This window comes from Aquarana catesbeiana, linkage group LG13 (assembly GCF_042186555.1).
Source record: "Aquarana catesbeiana isolate 2022-GZ linkage group LG13, ASM4218655v1, whole genome shotgun sequence".
NCBI classification, from domain to species: Eukaryota; Metazoa; Chordata; class Amphibia; order Anura; family Ranidae; genus Aquarana; species Aquarana catesbeiana.
In genome coordinates this window covers 60,075,188-60,098,868 of record NC_133336.1, presented here as the reverse complement: position 1 = coordinate 60,098,868, position 23,681 = coordinate 60,075,188, and the positions used below count along the sequence as shown (strand labels likewise).

Genomic DNA, 23,681 nt, shown 5'->3' with positions numbered 1-23,681 from the left:
ATCCAAATGTAATAAAGCCAAGCTTACCATTTTTTTCAAGTATTTTCCTTTATTTTGACCTGGGGATTCTGCCAGTAACAAACTTCCTGTCCTAGGGTAACAATACTCACTCACGCTTCTGGACCAGGACAGTAGAAATAGGATAGGGCCACAGAACCCCACCCTACTCCTAATGTCCATAACACAGAGGGGCATGGTTCTGTAGTCCTCTGAGCTGACTAAGAACAATATAACTGATCACAGCACAGGAAATTATCAGTTCAATCATTGGATATTTTGTAAAGTTATTGCAGGGGCATCTGCTGGGGGGTCATTTTCACATGGTGCATGCCACTCAGAGCCACATCTCCCAACAGTCCTTTCTGTATGTGGGAAGGCTGTGTGAAATCAGGGCAGCGTCTTTTTGCTGGAATAGAAATCTATGTATTTATATAACATTTCACTATGTTGTCATCCCTACTAGGAGCTCACTGGATTTATGGCAAATCAGCAGATTTTTTTTGTGTGTGTATTTATGGCATTATTAAACATGGGCCGAAAATGCTGTATATTCAAGAGATGTACTGATCATGGTTTTTATTGTTTAGCCCTCATATACAGTGGGGACGGAAAGTATTCAGACCCCCTTAAATTTTTCACTCTTTGCTATAGTGCAGCCATTTGCTAAAATCATTTAAGTTCATTTTTTTCCTCATTAATGTACACACAGCACCCCATATTGACAGAAAAACACGGAATTGTTGACATTTTTGCAGAGTTATTAAAAAAGAAAAACTGAAATATCACATGGTACTAAGTATTCAGACCCTTTGCTGTGACATTCATATTTAACTCAGGTGCTGTCCATTTCTTCTGATCATCCTTGAGATGGTTCTACACCTTCATTTGAGTCCAGCTGTGTTTGATTATACTGATTGGACTTGATTAGGAAAGCCACACACCTGTCTATATAAGACCTTACAGCTCACAGTGCATGTCAGAGCAAATGAGAATCATGAGGTCAAAGGAACTGCCTGATCCATTTTAAAATTATGTAAAGAAATTGCAGTAATCTTGCCAGATTTACATGCATAGGGTCACAAACACAGAGCAAATTATCACAACTGATTTGCTAAACCCAGCTAAAGACTAATGCTGAATAGCCATGAAATTACAATCAAGGCTCTCCCATACACAGTCCGACTCTCGCCCGGCTCAGCAGGAACAGGCAGAGTTTCGAACCGTTAATGGTTAGGCTGAATGTAACAAGTTGATCGATCAACTTGGGTACAACCAGCCTGCCAGGTTCTCATGCAATTATCCCTAGGGACTTCTATAGCTGCTAGTGATCACTGTCTTTTCCCAGCGGGGACGGCTTACCCTGCTGGTAGAAGACCATGGCCTTGCAGGAGGGAATCCCGCATCAACACTGTCTGTGCTGATGGGGAATTTGAGCTCCGTGTATGGCCGGCCTTAACCACTTACCTTTTTTCTTTTTACATTTTGTAGCTGTGTAAATCTGTGTAATTGTTCGTGTTGTGATTTGCAGGTTGCCGATCTGAAGTCCTCTATACACTCGTTGTTGAGACATTGGAAGACCTACAATGAAAATTTTGAATGTGTGAAGAAAATGTTGGTCAAATTATTGTATGTCGATTGCCAAGCCAAAAGACCCATATCATCATTGAACTGTCTAAAGCAAAACCTGACCATACTGCAGGTACCATCCCTTGTACATCATAAATACTTGGTCACTTTGTGGTCCAAGGAATCCTGTCAGCTGACAACAGTATGTCAGACACTAATTTTCTCATTGAAGGGGCTCCATATTACTGGTCGTGAAAACACCGCAAATTAAGGGAATCTTCCATGCCTGGGATATTTGTATATCTAGCATAATTAACAGTAAGCCATGAGTTCATTATAGTGTGGTTCACTAATCAAAATACATCAATATACAGTATTTCCTAGTGTGCCCTGTAGGTTACTGTTTATGGGCCAGTCCATGCATTGTAAAAATATCAGGCTTATTAAGGAAGATGAATGGTAAGGTGCCGTAGGGGCACCTATGGGATGATTCATAGATATTTCCAGATCCTCTAATTTTCAGCTGGATTGGGTGAGATTCTCCTGTCTGACAATAAGCAGAAGAAACTATTGATCAGACTGAATTGAAATGTCATCCTGATTGCTATTTTTCCCTCTGATAAGCAGTTTTTGTTCCTTCTTCATGTCACTTCTACAGTTGAGCCTAGTACATCTGGGCCGAATGTCGGGCGGCATCGGCCGGCTCAATAGAAACTGTCTGACATGTGTATGGCAGCCGGTCCGACAGAAGCTGGCCATTCAGCCGGTTTCAGTTGAAGGGGTATGACCAAAAAAGGTCTGCCAACTGGCATCCGATCAACGCTCTCAGCCAAAAGCTGAGAGGGCTGGCTGGTGTGTTCTGGCGGGAGGGCCGTCCCCATGCACTAACCTTGCATAGTTAGTAAAGCGGCTTGCCCCGAGCTCTTCATTTTTTTTTTTCATTCAGCCCTCTGGGTTGAACAAAAAGAAAAAACAAAGTGTGTACCGGGCTTTAGGCTGTCCATAGATGATTCACCTTTTTTTGATAGGCCAGTGGGCTGATTGAACAAAAGTAAATGGATTTCCCCATCCACACAAGTGAGTTTGGTGGAGGAATGCTCCCAATGGGGACTCATCTGCTGTCAGAATACATTGATCAGCGCTGCAGCCACTGTGCAAATAAACATTTTCCAACAGTCCCATTTGACAGAAGTTGATCGCCAGATCAACTTCTGTCATGTGAGACTGGCCATAGATGGATCAAAGTTTGGCCAGTCCCTGCTGTACTGTCTGAATTTTGATCCATGTATGGCCAGCTAAACCTGTATGCTTGACAGCCAGTCAGACAAGTTTATGAAGCTTTCTGTGGCACTGAAAATCTTTACGCAAGTGCAGTCAGAGTTGGTTTCCAGGTCTTATTTGAAATAGGATATATTTGATGTGTTTTACAATGCTTTGCACATCCACATTGTTTATTGCACTGCTGATGAATACCTCCAAAGCAAAATGTGATTAATAATTTGGATAAAGCCATAACATCAGGTGAGTAATCCTCAGGCATAGGCAATATTTTATATTGAAATATGTATGTGTGAAAAATGTAGTGTTTTAAAGGGTTAGCCCATTATTTAGAATGTATTCTCTGTCCCTTAGTCCACTCAGGAGGAGGCTGAACAACATGAGGATAACTGGTCCAAAATAAGAGCTGCTCTTAAAAGCATGGAAGGTCTCTGCAGCCCTTCAGCCATTGCCATTCTGGGACAGGATTGTAAAGAAGCTGAAAGCAGGTTAGTGTTTTTTTTTGTTGTTTTTTTTTTTGTGAAAATTTGAGTTTACCAAGTGCCATAGAAAGTTCTACCTGGACCACATAAACATGGGTCCTTGTTTCTTGCTACCTTGGCTGCTGGTGGTGCTAAAGAAATGGGCTGACCAACTACCTGTACTAGGAGCTTTCCAAATTAGTATTGTAAACTAGAAACCAAGCTGTCAAGTCCATTCCAGAGCAGAGGACCTCAACTGGCAGATCATATTTTTTTTTTTTTTTTTAACAATTATTTTATTTATTCCAAGAACAAGGTCAGGTACAAGCATCTGGATACATACAATCAGTTGCATAATATAAACATTTGGATACATATAGTCAGATGCCTAATAAAAACCTCTGAATACATACAGTCAGTTGTATAAAACAGTATCGCAAGTATATACTACTTTGGAGCCAATTTACAGCATCTGAAGGACAAACTGATAATCTGTCATCTGTGAGGTCTCCAGTATTCCTAAAACATGGGAGCTGGCTATATATTCATGCTTCTCTAGTTAGGTTCCCAGACCAGTCCTAAACGATTTTATAACTTTATATATTAGATTAATATCTGAAATCCCGGGAGCCCGGGTTGGCAGATCAGATTTGATCGGTCTTTTGCTTTGTCATTGAGGTTTGTTCCTCCTGTGTGGATCTGAGCACTCCCTATTGCCTTCCAGTGTATATATACTTCACTTATCATACAGGTTATGTACTGGTTAGCTCAGGTGGAAAGCAAGTAACTTGGTTACTTTTGTGGAGAACCTGGTTTCTTCAACTACCCAAAGGACTTTTGTTGCACCTTACTGGACCTTCTACTTATTTTCAGGAGACATTGTAGCTGTTGATGGTATTGTAGATGCTGGCATGTGAACCCTCTCTGACCATTTGATATACCTCCCAGGAACTCTATTGGTCAGTTCTTGGCACAGAGTTCCTGGGTCTGTACACCTGCTGTGGCTAATATTATGGATTGCCAATCTCTAATTTAGATTTTTGTATTCATTTTATATTTTGAATATTGCAACAGGAATTTCTACAACATAGAAGGGTAAATGAGAACAGCCAAAGCTCCCATATGGACAAAAAAAAATGAAATTGATGTCACAGTTGGAATATTCAAGACCTATAGAAAGACTCAGGCTACCGTGCTCGACCTATAGCTAAAATACTGCTTCTGGGTGGACTGACCTATAAAGCTACACACACTGTGTTAATCTGTGTCTGGTAACTGTAAAGTGAAGATTAGTGCAACTAAGTACCTAGAACTAACTAAAAAGATTAACTTCTGTGTTACCCTGATTCATTATAAGGTAGCATCACAAGCTAAAGTAGAACTATAAGCAAAACTTTTTACATTTTGGAAAGAGCAAGGGAGGGCTATAACCCCTGTCAGATTTTTTTATTCGCCATCTGTGCCCCATTTCGAAGATTTCCTTTCACATCCTGTCCTATAGCCAAACAGCAAGTGAAAGGAAATCCCTGAAAATTAAGGGAATCCTATGGTGACCCCCAGGTCACCAGTACTAGTGTCCCCATTGGAAAATTTCCTCTATTACTTTTATGAGGACAACCCAAAATTTGGGATTTTCATTACTTTCACTTCACTTTCAATTATAATGGTAAACAGGACAAATCAAGAGGTGAATCTCCTTAATGGGAGTACAGACAGCAATAAAAACTGACAGATGTTCTAACCCCTCTCCACTCTATCCAAAACTAAAAAAAAAAGTTTTGCCTTTAGTTATACTTTAATATTGCGTTTGCTACAAATTCAGTTTTCAGTTTAGTTGTTACAAATTGTGTTTTTTTTTTTTTTTAAACTGCAATGACAGGTGGACTCCAGTGAATGAGAAACTTTCTAGTCATCTACAGTCAGCTAGACTTCTACTGCAGCTGTGGGAAGCCTACAGTGACTCTTACCAGAATCACACCCTGGACATGGAGCAACTGGAAGGAAAGTGTCAGCAGCTCCTCTATGCTAAACTCTCGGAAGACAAACAAGCTGACACCCTACAACAAAGAATCCAGGATCTACAGGTAATAAGGTTTGCAGCCTAATATTAAAGGACAAACTCCATTCAGGACAAAACTCCAAAATACTTATTTAATATTGCATAATGGGAACATGATTGCTTTAGTATAACCTTTGGAATTCTCTAGAGTGAAGAGATATATGAGGTCCTAAACTATGGAAGTTGTGTTTAAAAGGGTTACCACCTGTACCTCTGTAGCTAATCTTCCTCCCATGATTGCTTTAATGTGACTCATTCTGCACTTTGTAGAGGTGGCCACTTTGGTACAAGCCAGGTTTGCTTGCTCTTGTCAAGGTTCCTCCACCATTGACTGGTGATATAATAAGGTAATATAAATTCAGATCCATTGACCGGTGGATCTGTTAACTTATGACATATATTCATGACAGTCCGGCACAGCTTTCTCTCCAGCAAGGAGTAGCACAGTGCAAAAATCTGCAGAAAATCTAATAGTGTGTATGGGGTCTTAGATTCTCACCCTGCAGATATACAGCTATTAGGCTCTATTCACACTAATGTGTTTTTTGATGCATTTTGCGGAAATGCAGGGAAATTTTTTTAACATGGGTTCCTATGGAACATGTTCACTGCAACAATGCATTTTTTTGCCTCTGCATCTTTGGAAAGGGTCAGGGACTTTTTTTCCCCGCAAAATGCAGCATTTTGCATGTAATAGATTTCAATGGACCCGCATCAAAAACACAAGTACGGTAGCGTGTTTTTACCGTGTTTTTACCGTGTTTTTACCGTGTTTTTACCGTGTTTTTACCGTGTTTTTACCGTGATTTTTACGCGATTTTGCAGCGATTTTTGTGTAGCTTTTTTGGGGGGGTTTTTTTGCCGGAGGAGGAAGATGCGGGAGTAAATGGAGGAAGTCCGAAGGGAGAAGCGGGGAAGAAGAAGATATTTTTAATAAAAGACTTGTCAAAAACTGTCTACTGTATTTTTTAACACTACACTACTTTTTTTTTCTGGTGAATGGGTAGGGGTATAATGTACCCGAAACTCATTCACATAGGGGGGAGTCTGGGTTCCGGGGGCTCCCTTGTTAAAGGGGGCTTCCAGATTCTGAAAAGCCCCCCCGCAGACCCCGACAACCACCGGCAAGGGTTGTCGGGAAGAGGCACTTGTCCCCATCAACAAGGGGGCAAGGGGCTTTGGAGTGGGGGGGCAGACCCCCCACCCCAAAGCACCCACCCCCTATGTTGAGGGCATGTAGCCTGGTATTGGGGGGGGTGGGCACTCGCTTGTCCCCTCCCTTTCCTGACCTGCCAGGCTGCATGCTCAGATAAGGGTCTGGTATTGATTTTGGGGGGACCCCACACCATTTAAAAAAAATTGGCGTGGTGGGGTCCCCTCCGAATCCATACTGCACACAAGGGCCTGGACCCACACTGTTTTATTTCACAATTTTTTTTAACCGGCAATTCTTTTTTTTGTTTTTGTTTTTACATTCAGCGGGGAAACCCGCTGACAGCCGATGTCTCATCGGTTGCTAAGGATGCGGTGGCCAGCTACCTGGCCCCCTCCTTGGCAACCAGCTATATACTGTGTAAAAAAAAAATGCAAATCGCGTCAAAATTGTGGTAAAAAACACGTGTCCAAAAACGCAGCGAGCACTGCAAAAAGCACTGCATAAACGCTCAAAAGCAGCATGCATAGATGAGAATCAAGCCTTAAGTCTCATACACACGATCGTATTTTCCAATGGGAATTGTGTGGTGACAGGCTGTTGACAGAAAATCTGACCGTTTGTACGCTCCATCAGACAATTGTTGGCCAACTTTCCATTGACAAATGTTGGATGGCAGGTTTATAAATTTTCCGCAGACAACAGTCTGTTGTCAGATTTTCCGAGCCTGTAAACACAAGTCCGTCAGACAAAAGTCCAAAGTACAAACACACATGCTCGGAAGCAAGGACGAGCCAGAAGCTCGAAATGCAGCGCACATTCTCTTCTTCTTTAATGGATAATAATGAAGCTTTGCTGGTGACACTAATGGAGTTCTGCCAAACGTATTTTAAAAGGCTTTTATTTAGTGATATCAAGAATAATATTATTATGCTTGCTTTTTTTTTTTTTTTTTTTTTTTTGGGCAAGTTACCACAACACCATTATCCCATGGTTTTTAAGATCAAAGATACAACTATTTTGGTGTCCCTTGTCAATTTTACTTTGTATTTTCTTTAAATGTAACTGCCTACTCCCAAACTGGCATTTGAAGTAAAACACACAGCCAAGTATTATTCTCCACAATTTTTTTATTGTGCATTAAAAAAAGAAAACAAATAAAATTAGACATGCTATCTGCCAATAGAACTTAACCAAAAAGTGCATTCTATGCATCCAAAAATATAGAAAATATACCAAATCAAATCATCATTCAACCAAAAAATAAAAGCCTCATGCCTGTGTCCTGCTTCTTAAAATAGGGGGTCAACCATGCCAAGAGTTGGTGAAAGCAGGGGTCCGTCATCCGGAAATAATTCCGAAAACCATCTGGATTATTCTCCTGGAGCTCCCGCAGCAATGGCATATGACATAATTGGTCACGATTAATAAAGCATCCAATTTTTGGTCCTAGAAATCCTCCACCTCCTGTGCCTGGACTGGATTTGGGTCAAAGCAATAAGAGCCCTTTCACACCGGGCCGCCCGCAGCGTCAGTGGTAAAACGCCGCTATTTTTAGCGGCGTTTTACCGTCGGATTAGCGGCGCATTTCGACCGCTTGCGGGGCGCTTTTACCCCCGCTAGCGGCCGAGAAAGGGTTAAAACCGCCCACAATGCGCCGCAATAGCGGCGTTTTGCCGGCGGTATCCCAGCGCTGCCCCATTGATTTGAATGGGGAGCAGCCGTGGAGGAGCGGTAAACACCCCGCTCCTTCACCGCTCCAAAGAAGCTGCTGGCAGGACTTTTTTTCCTGTCCTGCCAGCGCAGCGCTCTGGTGTGAAAGCCCTCGGGCTTTCACACTGGAGACAATGCTGCAGCTGTTTGAGGGCAGATTGCAGGCACTATTTTTAACTCTATAGCGCCTGCAAAATGCCCTCAGTGTGAAAGGGGTCTAACTCCAAGGCCAATAATAAATAACACGTTATCTCCTCCGATCCTGCAACATGTCTGGTTGCCAAACGGCCATTCAGAAACAAACTGAAAAGCGCGAATCAACACTCGCCAAACTTCTGCTAACACAAAATTAGCAGAAGGAGCCCAAAGGGTGGCGCCTGACAATTGAACTTCCTCTTTATCAGCTCGTAGTACGTCTAGTACATCACTACATTCGGGTTTGTTGGCTGACAATTGTGTGCCGTTTGTATGCAAGACAAGTTTGGGGCCAGCGCCCTTCGGACAAAAGTCTGAGGTTTTGCCTGCGGAAAAGCCGATCGTGTGTACGAGGCTATAGGGTCAATGCTCAGGAAGCTCACTGCTGTTTTTCAGGTTTTTTTGGCTAAAGGTTACTCAGAATAGCACTTAGCCATGATTAATATATTTATAGATGTTCCCTGTGAGATGGCAAATATTCACTTCTTGGGTTCAGATCCAGTTTAAAAATAAATTCCCAGCAGCTGTGTAAATTTGACAATGTATTAAATGATCAGTGTCTCTTTACAATGTATTCTAGACTTTTGGAGGACATGCTGGCCAAGACTGTATTGGAATATTTTCTTCTGCTAAAGAATGAATTCAGATCCCAAAACAAGTATTGGAGGCAGATAAATACTCTAGCCATACAGGTTCCTTACTGGATTTCTTAGGAGTTCTATTTTTGTGGTTGTCATATTTTCAAGGGGTTTTTTTGTACTTGTAATACAAGCTTAACCTTTTCCTCTTCATTTTTAGTGCTTCTGTTTTGTCACATCAAATATGTTTATAGTGTATATCTGGGGGAAAAAAACTCAGTATATCTTTCTCTGCAATACCTGTACATATTCTCATGTTCTGTTTTTTCTAAAAAATGCAAATACTGAAAAAATAAAAACAATATTGATCCTGCCAGAAATCCAGAGAGCTTCTAACTTCTGTACTGAGCTGACAGAACTGCCTTGGCTTGGCTGTTACCTCCCTTTCTGGACTAAAGGGAGACAGGGTATTCTGTACTTGTGCAGAGGCTAACTTGGGCGGGGGTGACAATACTGTTGGGGATTTCAGTGCAACACAGCCAGCATTGTCCGCTCACTGCATTAATTTTAAAAAAATCACTGGGTTTCTGGCAGGATCAACAGATATTTTTCTGTACTTGCTACATGTTTTAATGGTAACATACTTGTAGCGCTGTACTGGATTTGTTTATTTTATTATTTTGCCTAGACATACTGTACACTAAAAAAAAAGCCCAACAAAATAAATGAGAGGGAAAAGGTGTTGATTGTATTTCAAAATAGCAAGTAAGCCATGAAAATGTGACAGCTGCAAAAAAAAGTAATAAAAAAAAGCCTTTTGCCTGTTATTTTGACCCAGACATACAATTTAGTATTTAGCATCTGTTGTATGTGTATACGCTGAACAGATTATAAAATGCTTGAGTTTTTTTGTCATTTATTGCATGATCTCTTTCAGTGGAAGGAACTCATTCCAATCAAATCCAGCTAATATTGATCATTGCCCAACACTATTCAAAAAAAGTTACGGCACTGAATAATATAGAGTGGAAAATTCCATCAGTTTCATAAATGGTTGCTCAAAAGATAATTTGTCCCAAAATCATTTAGAAATCATTCCTTAAATTGCAGGTGCTCAAAGCTGAACTAGTGGTAAATATAAAAGACTCACATTATTTCTGCTCTGTATTAATTTTTTGAATGTGAGTACCTGAATTTTACCTAGGACCAGCCTCTTGTAATGTTCTATACAGCAGACATTATGTTCTTTCCCCCCACCCCCCTGCACATGTGCATATGTGCCACAGGGCTTCAGGTCCGAGTAAGCCCTGCAGCATATCTGTGCAGGGTTTTGTGTGCATGCACAAAGATGCCTTTTAGGGAAGTCAGAAGACTTCACCGTCTTTGCACAAGCATGGGAAATCACCTGCGCATGTTCAGATGGGTCCTGGTAGAGTCCTTCAGCACATCTGCGTACACGCTATAAAGACAGGGGGTGGAGTTGGTACAGAATGGGACTCAAAGTTAACTGCAGCAGAGCAAAATCCAGTATCCTGTCCTACCAAACAGAGCAGAGTGTGGCAGAGCTGTCTAAGCCCAGGTTCACATTGGTCCGATTTGGCATGCAATTTGCCGGCAATGGCACCGTCCGAATCAGTGCAGCGTTGCACCGATTCCCAAAACTAGTTCCTGTACTACTTTTGGCGACTTCGGGGGGTGATTTGTATAGACATCTGTACAGGAACCCGCATAGATGTCTGTCAAATCACCCCCGAAGTTGGACTGCATTGCCAGGTTAAAATTGTGCGAGTTCAGCTGAACTCGCATGATTTCTAACCCCCAGCAATGTGAACCTGGGCTGAATCTCAGGACTGGCTGGACAGAAATAAAAATCCATATGCAGAAATCTTCCTATATGTGTATATAGCTGTTTGTTTGGTGTCCAGCTTTAATTCTGTGATGTCAGCCCAAATAGTATAATATTCTCTGGGACCCCGAGTACCTAAAAAGTTGTGTCTGTAATCTGCCTTATTAGGTGAATTTAAGTAGTCTGAAAACCAAAAAAAAAAAATGAAAGCATACACACGTGTTTGTGCTATTTTTTTTTTTTCAGATATGGCAGAAAAGAGTTCAATAAAAATATAAAATAATCAGTATAATAAAATATCTGGTCCCTTTTGCCCGTGATCTGTATACTGTTTTCTGGCTCTAGACTAGTCCTGTGTTTGCTCTCTAATCTCAAGGCTTGGCAGCTGGCGCATCTAGACCAGGTCAACCCAGTCTCAGACATTCGTTTTCCTGAAAGCCTCAATCATCATTTCTAATCTCTGCCGTGCCGTTTGTGGCTGTCTCTGCTGGCCACAGAAATTAACTCACAGCTGTAATACCCAGATGTCACACAACTTCGCATTCCCATATCAGAAATTAATCTGACTTGAAATGACAGACTCACGTGCTATGTAAATCGCTGGGCTTGCTTAGTGTTCATAATCGCCATTTTCAAATGTCAAGCATTATGAAAAAGAATGATACTCTTATTTGCAATTGAAGCAATATATCTTCTTCTGTTTACTTGGTAGTACTTTAGTTTATAGAAAAACCATAGACAAATGTTACAGAAAAAAAATATTAACTTGTCTATCTGAAGTCATGAAAATGTTTTTTAAGCGTAGCTAAAGTCAAAAACGAAATATGATGTAGTATTTATTACCTATCCTTAGATTTGTTGGCTGCATTAGTGCTCTTTTTTTCAGGCTTTTTTTTCCTTTATTTTTACATGGTGAATCCTGTCCATAACACACTTCCTGTCCTAGGCTGACAACGCTCACCCATTATACTCTATAGAGGAGAACCGTTGTCACTCTATGACAGGGAGTAAGTTAGAAAAACAGAACACTGTCCCCTCTCCTCAGCGTCAATAAAGGGGAGGAGGTGTTCTGTAGCCACAATTAGCTAGACTGTGGGGGCTGAGGAACATCGCTACTGTGGGGGCTGAGGGACATCGCTACTGACGGGGCTGAGGGACCCCACTACTGATGGGGCTGAGGGACCCCGCTACTGACGGGGCTGAGGGACCCCATAAATTTCATGGTGCTTCTGGTAAATGGCTAGCAGTTTCCAGTGCTGATTGCTGAACAACCGAAGCATGAACAAAAGTCAAACGCGATGCTATAATGCAAACATATCACTGTTTTAATGTTCATAGAGTAAATCTAGATTTAAGTTTCACTTTAAATAATGACTTTAAATTTAAACTGTAGGATTTTTTTTTTTTATGTTTGCTGTTGGGGATTGGGAAATAGTGTCCTCAAAGCAGGAATTAAGGTGAAACCTATCCAGTGAAGTAACCAACAGCAAAAAAAAAAAAAAAACTTGGCAGAGCTTTTAACTCCTTGCTACCTTTATCCAAAACAAAAAAAAAAAAAGTTTGACTGAAGTTGGGCATAAAATTTCCTATAGGCATGAGATGACAATCACCTGGTTTTCTAAAGAGCTTGTGTGTATAAGTCAGGCAGAGACCCTATGGTTGACCTTTCTTGGAAGGAACGGGCAAACAACATTTTCATATTGCAGCTTGAGACAAGAGGGCCAGAGAATGGGTGGCTGTTTTCTGAATATATGACCATCCTGTAATGTCTGCTGCCCTGTACGTAATCCATTTTCAATCCAATAGGAGCACCAAACAATTGCCCATGAGTCCAAATTTTTTATATAAAAATTGTTTCATAGTTGAAAGAATACAACATATTTTGGGGGACAAACAGACCCCCCCCCTCAGGAATTTTAAATAGACTCAGATAACAGATTTGTGGTTTACATGGAACAGTTTCAGAAGGCAGGTTATGCCGATGTTAACAAGTACAGCAAAGGGCCAGCCAGTGACAGCAACCATGTCCCTCTCTATCCATCACATCTCTATTCTAGGACCACAAGCATTACGAGTATCCATAATATATTTGCTGGGATGCATATACATTCTGAAATACTGTTTTAATTTTGGCTGTTATTTTTGGTGTTTGTAGGTGTTGGAGCAAAGTCTGCAGGCACTCCGAGCTCACAACCTGCAAGTTTCAGAACTGGCAGACAAAGTGATTCGCCAAAATGCAGCAGCTGCCGATGTGATCTACTCGGAGAGACAAAACACTTCGCACAGGATCGATCACTTGGAGAGAAGTGTCTCATCAAAGACGGCAGAGTTGAAGGTATTTGAGAAGGAATCCTCCTGATGTATAAATATGCTGCTGTATACGCATGAAGGGGCTTGATGGCTTATACTGTAGCATGGTATTCGAGAGGAAACGTACTTCTACAGTTATCAATTCAGTGTTTTAAGAAGTAATGAATTGTTAAATGGAAACTAGAATATATTTTCAGGCAGCACAGATTTTAACTCTCATTGCTAAGTTTGCCTAAAATTTTGATTCTACTTTTCAATTTTTGTGGCATGATGTGGTTTTGGAGAAGGAAATACTTCGGCCAGTTATGATTAGCCTTGTACAGTGATGGCTTTCTGGTGGACTTGCTCAAGTGGGTTCGGACTAGTATCCGAATACAACTGAGCTCATGGGGCAAGACCCCCCCAACCCATTAACTTGGGAAGGGTTTTTTGGACCACTAGGGCCATGTAAATACAGAGGTTGCGTAGGCCAAGGAAGGACCTGATGTGAAGGAACCTGGTATGTGCTCATGACCCGGGATTAGGTAATCCTGTCACAAAGTTCTCGTTCACAGGGGGCGGGGCCTGCTCTGCTCTATTGCGAGCAAGAATAAACAGACTCTGCTGTACGTTTACACCCGATTTCCCTGCGATCTACGAGGAGGAAGGATCCCCTTCTGTTTTGTGGAATATATTTTCAGGCAGCACAGATTTTGACTCTCACATTGCTAAGTTTGCCTAAAATTTTGATTCCACTTTTCAATTTTTGTTGCACAATGTGCTTTTGGAGCAGGAAATACTTTGGCTAGTTATTAGTCTGGTACAGTGATGGCTTCCTGGGGACAATGCTCAAGTGGGTTTGGACTAGGATCCGAATACAACTGAGCTCATCCCTAGTGAAGATGTATGAAAGGGCAGGGCAAGACCTCCCCCGCCAACCCATTAACTTGGGAAGGGTTTTTTGGACCACTGGGGCCCTATAAGTACCAAGGTTGCATAGGCCAAGGAAGGACCTGATGTGAAGGTTCCTAGAGGAACCTGGCATGTGCTCACATCACTGGATTAGGTAATCCTGTCACTAAGGTCACTTTCACACAGGCAGAGCCTGCTCTTTCGCGGGCGAGAGTAAATGGACTTTGCTGTATGTTTACAATCGATTTCCTTCCAAGCCACCTAGATGGAGAAAGAAGGATCCCCTTCTGTTTTGTTTTTAGTTCATCAGATTGGAGGTAGGGCATTGTAAATGGGCACAAGTCTGTTTACACCCACCATAGGGGTGACTAGACTGTCTGATCAGGTCTTAATGAAAAATTGGCAGGTGGACCAGATCGGACCTTTGTGTAAAGGGGCCTTTAAGGTTTTCTTTCAATACTCAAATGCAAAGATTTTTTGGGTTAGAGTAGGGAATATATTAAAAAAAACTTTTTCTTTTTTTGCTGCCTTTGCTCCATTGGTGAGATTTTTCCTCGCTTCTAGTTCCATAAACAACAGAAATTAGGAGAATGTCTCCAAAGAAGTTGGACAGCTGTTACCAGAACAAGTCTCCCTACTGCAAGATCTTTCCTCTTTCCTTGCTCCAGCGACAACTAAAATGTTAGATTTCCCACCATATTCAGTCACATTGACAACAGTCAACACAATGAATACATTGAGTGAATCTCCAGAATGGGAACACAAATGGCAATGAAAACTTGACAGAGTTTCTCTCTGTTCCCTGCTTCATCCAAATATGAGAAAACATTTGGGCTTTACATGCACTTTAACTTTTTGATGGCTTTGGTTTGAAAGAGTAGCATAACATTCATGTGTAAGTAAAAATGATTTAACACAATGTGCTGAGCTTTAAAATTGTAAATTGAGCAGTCTACATGTAAGCGATATTCCATCGTACAAAAGGAAATTTCTTTTCAAGCAAAGAAAGTGGACTGCACAATTACTGTTCTGTTGAAGAGAAGATGTAGCAAAGTCACGAAGCAGCTGATGTTAAAACTGAAATGTTCTAGATTTCTTTTATAAAGAGAAGAGCAGTGCATTTTCCGCCAGTGCATAATTTGAGTTAATATTGCCATTTTTACTCTAATGCCACGTACACGCAACAACAACAAATGTTCCATGTGAGCTTGTTGTCGGAAATTCCGACTGTGTGAAGGCTCCATCGGACATTTGTTGTCAGAATTCATGCTGACTACACGCCAGGCACGTGCAGTCAGGGGAAGGCAGAGCCTCATCTGCCATGAAAAAAAAAAAAAAAAAGATGGACTTCAAGGGTCGTAGCTTGGCGACCTGAAGTCCTACCCCACCACTGGTCAAAATGTGGGGCTCCTAGGACCTATGGTTCCAGAGATACGGGGCTCCTTGCACAGCCTGTCAGAAGCTACATACAGAGCAGCCAGTTTAAATACAAGTTGGCACACTCTGTTTGCAGCAGACTGAGAGGATGAGCTCACAGTGCCTCTCACTTCTTGTCAGAGGCACTGAGCTCAATGGATAGCTTGGAGTCTTGGACCAGTGGTAAAGTACCATTGGCCCAAGCTGTCCAATAAAAATGCTGCAGTGGAGGCACGCCTCTCACTTCAGTGTCATAGAACGGGGCATGAAAGACAAATACTCCCTTCCAGCCCAGCGTACTTAAATAGAAGGAAAAACATGGGTTTATGTGTATAAGATTTACCCATAATCCCAAGTTTTTCTCACACAGTTAGGAGGGAGAATGAGAATCTTCTGCGGCTGAAAAGGTACAAGCTAAATCATATATTATGCTATATGTTATAAGATAATAATTTATCTATTTACTGTGAAATTACTGGTTTGAAGTTATAGCTTCAAACTTCAGTAATTTGTCCATTAAACCACCTGCTTGAGTACAGTTTTTGAAAATATAGTAAATTACCTTAAAAATAATATATAATAATTATTTGTATATTACTTATGGTAATTAACCCCTCACCACCCAGGCCAATTCTGACACTTCTCTCCCACATGTAAAAATCATACTTTTTTTGCTAGAAAATGACTCATAACCCCCAAACATTATATACCGTATATATTGTTTTAGCAGACACCCTGTAGAATAAAATGGCGGTCGTTGGCTTTTTATGTCACACGGTATTTGCGCAGCAATTTTTCAAATGCATTTTTTTTTGGAAAGAAACTGTTTCATGAATAAAAAAAAAAATTGTATACTATGAAAGATGTTACACCGAGTAAGTAGATACCTAACATATTATGCTTTAAAATTGCGCACACTTGTGGAGTGACGCCAAACTTCAGTACTTAAAAATCTCCATAGGCGACACTTTAAAATTTTTTAGAGACTACCTGTTTAGAGCTACAGAGCTAATAGCTAATTATTGCTCTCACTCTAACGTTCATGGTGTATACAGTATAACCTGTGTGTATCTGGCTCTGATACTAGCCAATGCCTCACCAGCCACTGACCTCACCGCACGTCCCTGCTACACACACCAAGGACCTAGGTAGGTCTTTGTAGATTAATGTATTTATTTAACAATTTTTTCTCTAAATACATTTTTTTCTAGCAACTTCAGAAGGAGGTTGAGGCCTTCAAGGATGATCTAGAAAATCTGCAGTCCTGCGTCAAGTCATCGGCTGATTTTGTCGGCCGTGTTTGTCTTTCACAAAAGGAGAAGGAAGAACGTTCTGAACCTATTAAGGTATACTTGAGAAATCTGGCTTTAATTTGATGTGTGTAGGTCATTCTTACCTAAATATAAAAAATAAGTGACATTTCCTTTCTATACAGAAGCATCTGTTGGAGCTCAGAGAACGGTCGGCTGACATTGAGCATTTGAATGAAGAAACCTTTACTCTCCCTCTCGATGACCGCAGTTTGATGTTGCTGCAGAACTTGAACCGAAGCTGGGAGAAAACAGGAGAAATGGCACTCGAAGATTGCAGGTCTGTACCCTGTGATCCATGTTTGTTGGATAGTGCTGAAGTGGAATTATGGGCAATATGGTATAGTCTGTCAATAACAACACAGCAGGTTTTGATTTTTAAGTGGGCCTAGTTTTATTACATCTGGATTCTGCCAGTAAATCCATTATTTTTTTCACCTTGTTTATTAAGCAAAGCTGTCCAGCAAAAGTGATAGAGGCCAGGGCTGTTAACAATATTCAGCTTTCGTTTACATAATTTAAACAAGATTGCTGTAACTGCTTAGAAAGCATTAGTTGGTGTTACAATTTAATTGGTTTGTTACCTAAAGAGAGCCTATCTCCTTTTAATGTGTCTTTTAAAGTGGTAGTAAAGTCGTTCTGTGTATCTTTACATACAGGTAAGCCTATAATAAGGCTTACCTGTAGGTACTGTAAATCTTGCTAAGTCTATGTGCACAGTTTAGGAAATATTTACTTCTGTAGAAGCTGGTGCCCTCACCGACACATGTGCCTTGAAGGAACGGCATACCCGTGTCGTTCCTTCAGAGCTCAGTGCCACGGCCGAGACTCCTGCGCACATGGCCTGGCTTGGTCAGTCAGACGACCGGAGCCTGCGAACCCGGAAGGAAGATCGGGTGAAGATGGAAGCCCTGTCAGCGGTGACAGCGCACCACTGGAGGACTTTGTTTTAAGATGAGTATTTCATAATGGTCTAGTATGCGGTGCATGCTAGCACATTATGGCATTGCCTTGCAGGGGAAACTTGTAGTTCTTAGTGGTATACAAGTACAGTGATCACCACACTTTTAATCCATTGACACCTCCTCCAGCTCTGCAGCTGAAAGCCTCTACCTCTACAGATAGGGAACTGGAGGAGGAGCCTACGGGAGCCTGGCATTGCATGCACAATACACTGATTGCAGTTTCAATGCTTTGCAGGCTCCATTAAAAGAAAAAATTATTTGCACGTTTTTTTCTGCAAATACACTTTATGTGCATTTATTTAACCGCACAGCCATTGGTCCCTCCACACACGCCAGAGTGCTGGGTGTATTCCTAAACTCAGGGCCATCTTTAATATTGATTGGACCCTGGGCAAAACTTTTCTTGGGGCCCCCCCATGCAGTTTCGCTCTCCACCTGCTCTGAGACATACAATAAATAGCAGCTAGACTCAAAATCAGTTTACTGAATCAGATCAGGCAGCTTTGCGATTGGTTGCCAGAGGTTACAGTGTATTATTACTGCTCACTGACTGGTTGCTAGAGGTTACAGCACATGATTTCTGCTTGTTGATTGGCTGCTAGAGATTACTGTGGATATGACCTCAGGGGGTCATGATATATATATTAATACCACCGCTATTTATGTATGAATACTGCCACTATTTACATATGAATGCCGGTAATTTACTTGTAAACACAGGGTCTGCAGGTGAGTCATCTGTACACAACAAAAGGGCAGAGCTGGGAAGCATTAGTAACAGCACTTCACATTGAGATATTGGGACACAGCACGGGACTAAAACCTCAAGGGACGAGGGGATTTAAACCAGGATAGTTGGCAAGTATGAGGCAGCTGCTTTGGGCCCCACAACAATGACAAGGCCCAGGGCAGCTGCCCCTTTTGCCCATCCATTTGCTGGCTAAATCTTGCCGCCTTAACCTCCGCAACATTTCCAGAATTCACCCCTTCCTAACGACACCACAAAACAACTTATTCACTCCTTGGTTATTTTCCCACCTTGACTACTGCAACTCCCTCCTCACTGGCCTACTTTTACACAGGCTACCCTCCATTTAGTCTATTATGAATGCTGCTGCTAGACTAATGCACCTTACTAACTGATCCGTGACTGCTGCCCCTCTCTGCCAATCTCTTCACTTGCTTCCCCTACCCCACCGTATAAAATTCAAAATACTAACCGCAACATACAAGGCCATCCACAACATCACCCCCAGCTACATCACCAACCTCATCTGCAGATATCGCCCAAATCGTCCTCTCTGCTCCTACCAAGACCTCCTGCTCTCTAGCTCCCTTGTTACATCCTCCCATGCTCACCTCCAGGACTTCTCCAGAGCCTCTCCCATCCTCTGGAAATCCCTACCCCAAGATGTCTGGTCAGCTCCTACCTTGTCCGCCCTTGAAAATGTACTTATTCAGGAATGCCCACCCCACCTCCACAAGAACTTACCCGAGTCACCTCCATCAGATCATCCCACGCAGCTATTACCTTTTGTACCACCTCTCCCTCCCTTTAGATTGTAAGCTTCATGAGCAGGGCCCTCCTATTCCTTCTGTATTGAGCTGTATTCTAACGTACTGTCCCCCTTTTATATTGTAAAGTGCTGCATAACCTGTTGACACTATATAAGTCTTGTATAATAATATCTGTATTTTTTTCCAAAGGTGAGTTTTATAAGTAAACATATAATCTCTGTTCTTGTCTTCATTGGGGACTTGGAGAGGTGTGGCTGTCTACTACACCCTGCCCACCCTTCCAGTCCCCGTTGTACTTACCTAGTGATGAGTGGTCATTGCTCTAATTCATCCCAAAGGTGTTCTATTGGGTTGAGGTCAGGACTCTGTGCAGGCCAGTAAAGTTCCTCCACTCACTCATCCATGTTTTTATGGACCTTGCTTTGTGCACTGGTGCGCAGTCATGTTGGAACAGGAAGGGGCCATCCCCAAACTTAGCAGTTGGAGGACAGGCAAGCTGTTCTACCAGCACAGCCAGAAAACTGACCATACCAGAGTGAATGTGCTTTCATGCCTAGTGTGGTCAGTTTGATATAGGAAAGCATGGGGACTGGCAGGATCACCAGGTATTTCACACGCAGGACAGGATCATTTTCAACATAAGTACATGGTACAACAGGCACATATCAGGAATATGAAATGTTGGGGTAACACTTTAAGTCACTATAGATGTTTTATGTTAGTGGAATATGTTGTTATAGTTCTCCTCGGTAATCCCAGAATCTTGGGTTTTGACTGCACCAATTTGACATGTGATTGATCCTGGGCAACGCCATGTTGCTGGTGATGTCATTGAGCACCTTCGCAGCACTGTGTGATCCAGCGCATGTTCATTGTATTTCAGGCTCAGGAGTCGGCAAGATATAGCGCCAATCACCATGATGATTGCAGTCACATGACCAGCGATTACAGTAAATAAAGCAGTGATCAGCTGCTTAAAGTGGAATAAAAACTGCTCGCTCCTTCTCCCTGAAGCAGCCATCGCTGATGTGTTTTACTTTTTTTGTGTGATTTTCTTTTGGCTGGGGAGAAATGGGCCTCTGCAATGTACCTCAGGCCAGCCAGAACAGCCATTGCAAGGCTGTACCTGGAGCCACAGGAGAAGGGTGCGACATCAGAGAAGAGAGAGGGGTAGCTGTGGCTGAGCCAGGGAACCAACCATTCTTGATTTGGTCAAATTCCCTACATTTCAGGGAAAAAAAAAAAGTTTAAAGAAAAAAAAAAAAATCCGTAAGCATGTTTTTATAATACTAAAAGTGTTTGTTAACCCAACACTTATCACTTACACATCATAATCCTGAAATGTGCCTGCTGTTCCATGTACTTATTATTTTTTTTTTTTTTTAATTATATAATTTTTATTGAAAAAGAAAAAGTTTTTACAATTTACAAGATAAAGACATACAAAACCATATACAAGTTCCATGTACTTGTATAAAAAAGTATCCTGTTCACTTTGTATTGCTTTCTTTATGTGAAATCCCTGGTGTTCCTGCTAGTCCCTCTGTTTTCCTATTAAAACTGACCACGCTAAGCAGGAGAGCACACCATGTGTTCAGTACTCTAGCTCTGCTGTGTACTCAGCCTGCTCTTCTCCAATGATCAGACTTGTCTTCACACGCCTGTGCTGTACAGTCATTCACTGGGTACTGCAGTGTGCTACTGCTTCTCCTCACCCCCAGCTCTTTTGCAGCTGAGAACAGAGGGAATGTGATCACTTCTAAAAAAGGGGAAAAAAAGGTATTTATATATATATATATCTATACATAAATGTTTTGCCTTTCATTTCTATTTTAAACTGAATGGGTTGTTTACAAGGTGATCGTTTACAATTACTTTAAAGTTTTCTGGCTTTTATCTGATACTTTTAAAAAGTCTTCTTTAAAGTCTATTTAAAACTATATGTTCCATCCAAGTCTTCCCTGTCCACACGGTGTCTGCTCTGCTGTGCTTTTTCAGTGCAGAAAGAACAGTTCACCCTATTAAAGAAAGTAGAAAAATATCAAATGTTGGGGTACGAATAAAGGGTAATAAAACAGTTACGAGGGGGAAAAAAAAAGATTGTATTAATAGAAGTCCCAGACTTATGTACATGTAATTCTTTAATTTGCCCATAGTTCCACTGTAAATGCTTGCTGATTGGTGTCCCTTGTTTCCTGGAGTTGCTTTTCAAACTTGATAGTACATTTTTCTAAAGCTTTGACAGTATAATTCGTTTTTTTTTCTCATTTGTTCGTATCAAGAGAAAATGGGGTTTTTGAAACAACTATTGCTGTGTAAGTCACTATAATTGCCCAGACAACTTCAGCATTGTTCTGATCTCATCTATAGTACATATGAATCTATTATATCCCCTAAATTATCTGCACTCTAAAACAATCTGGCAAATTTTGATTCACATCCAACTAAAACTTTGTTTTTCTAGGAAATTAATTATTTGGTAAAAGCTTTAATGACTGGTTTTGTCTTATTTGGGTCAATTACAAACAAGGTTTTCATGGGAATCATTCTGTCTTCAATGGTTATGGAATTCTGAATCATATTTTGCAAACACCTACACTTATTTGATAAGAGGGGTTATTAAAAGAGAAGTATGGCCAAAGCTTGTTTTGGTCATACTTGCCATCTGGAAAACGGGAGTGCAGTTACTTGTGACCCAGAATCGGCCAACAGTGGGCTGTCTACTACACCCTACTACTTCCAGTCCCTGTTGTACTTACCTGGTGATGAGTGGTCATTGATGTAATTCATCCCAAAGGTGTTCTATTGGGTTGCGGTCAGGACTCTGTGCAGGCCAGTCAAGTTCCTCCACTCGCTCATCCATGTTTTTATGGACTTTGCTTTGTGCACTGTTGCACAGTCATGTTGGAACAGGAAGGGGCCATCCCCAAACTGTTCACACAAAACTGGGAGGATAAAATTGTCCAAAATATCTTGGCATTCTGATGCCTTAAGAGTTCCCTTCACTGCAACTAAGGGGCCAAGCCCAACCCCTGAAAAACAACCCCACACCATAATCCCCCCCTCCACCAAATGATTTGGACCAGTGCACAAAGCAAGGTCCATAAAGACATGGATGAGTGAGCTTGTGGTGGAGGAACTTGACTGGCCTGAACAGAGTCCTGACCTCAACCCCATAGAACAGCTTTTGGATGAATTAGAGCAGAGACTGCGAGCCAGGCCTTCTCGTCCACATCAGTGCCTGACCTCACAAATGCGCTACTGGAAGAATGGTCAAACATTCCCATAGACACACTCCTAAACCTTGTGGGCAGCCTTCCCAGAAGAGTTGAAGCTGTTATAGCTGCAAAGGCTGGGCCAACTCAATATTGCACCCTACGGATTAAGACTGGGATGCCATTAAAGTTCATGCGTGTGAAGGCAGGCGTCCCAATACTTTTGACAATATAGTGTTCTTGCTTTTAGATATGTGTTAAATGCAAATATATATATAATATGTGTGTGAGAGAGAGAGATTTTTATTTTTTTAATACCAGAATGCATGGTATGTGCATATGCATGTCCTCAGACACAGATTTTTGAATTTTGTGTTACGGATCTGAATGCACAGTGCATGTTTATTCACCAGTGTGAATGTCTCCTTTAAAAGTCTGGGTTCACATCTGTAAAAAAAAAAAAAAAAATAAACACTTTAAATGCGTTTTCTTTTTTTATGGATGTGTGAATAAGGCCTAAATTTCAACTTCGGAAAGTGCACTGACCGTAACCATATATTCCCTCCAGGGAGCATCGGGTGAATGAACTGGACAGAAATAATTTTATTCAAAATTACGAGACCTGGATGCAGTGTGTGGAGAAGATGGAGAATAACCTCACCATGGGAACTGCAGGAACGTATGAAGTGCTGAAGAAGCAACAGGCAATGTATGAGGTATGATCTGCTGACCATATCTGTATTCAAAAATTGGATATAGCCCCTGCCCACCGCATTCACTTTATACCCTCTTAGCTAACAATACTTAGTGTACTGAAGGTCCTGCTTTGTGTTGATGTGTATTAGATCTAAATACATTGGTTTTAGGTAGCGCCATTACAGAACCCCTCAGTACAATGATAAGGGGGTATTTGTGATGGGGAAAAGTTTGTCCATCCCTGCAGAGTGTTATAGCCATTTCCCCAACATGTGAACACTCTATTGTCAGTAGTAAGAAGTATGTTACCAGCCATTGGTATTACTACTTGAGTAATGCCAGTTCCCGGTGTTAGTAAAAATGGATCTAGAAACAAGACCAAATAGGGGTCTTTAAAGTAGCCACAGCTGGAACAAATACGTAAGCTGCTATTACTGGCCTTATCCTGTAAATGCTAGTTGCCTGACTGTTTTAGTGCTTTTGGATAAGTTTTCATCAAATGAATTCCCGA

The 23,681-nt window shown here is 41.4% G+C and overlaps 1 protein-coding gene across 6 annotated transcripts in view; it reads left to right on the top strand.

Annotated features, from left to right (window-relative positions):
* SYNE2 (spectrin repeat containing nuclear envelope protein 2) overlaps window positions 1–23,681 on the top strand; it is a 582,128-nt gene that overhangs the window by 440,210 nt on the left and 118,237 nt on the right. For all 6 annotated transcript variants that reach the window (XM_073609718.1, XM_073609721.1, XM_073609720.1 and 3 more), the window contains 7 exons: window positions 1,529–1,699; window positions 3,199–3,332; window positions 5,185–5,389; window positions 13,005–13,184; window positions 16,678–16,812; window positions 16,902–17,056; window positions 23,043–23,190. In XM_073609718.1, coding sequence (XP_073465819.1) covers window positions 1,529–1,699; window positions 3,199–3,332; window positions 5,185–5,389; window positions 13,005–13,184; window positions 16,678–16,812; window positions 16,902–17,056; window positions 23,043–23,190 — 1,128 coding nt within the window. The remainder of the gene's footprint in view (window positions 1–1,528; window positions 1,700–3,198; window positions 3,333–5,184; window positions 5,390–13,004; window positions 13,185–16,677; window positions 16,813–16,901; window positions 17,057–23,042; window positions 23,191–23,681) is intronic.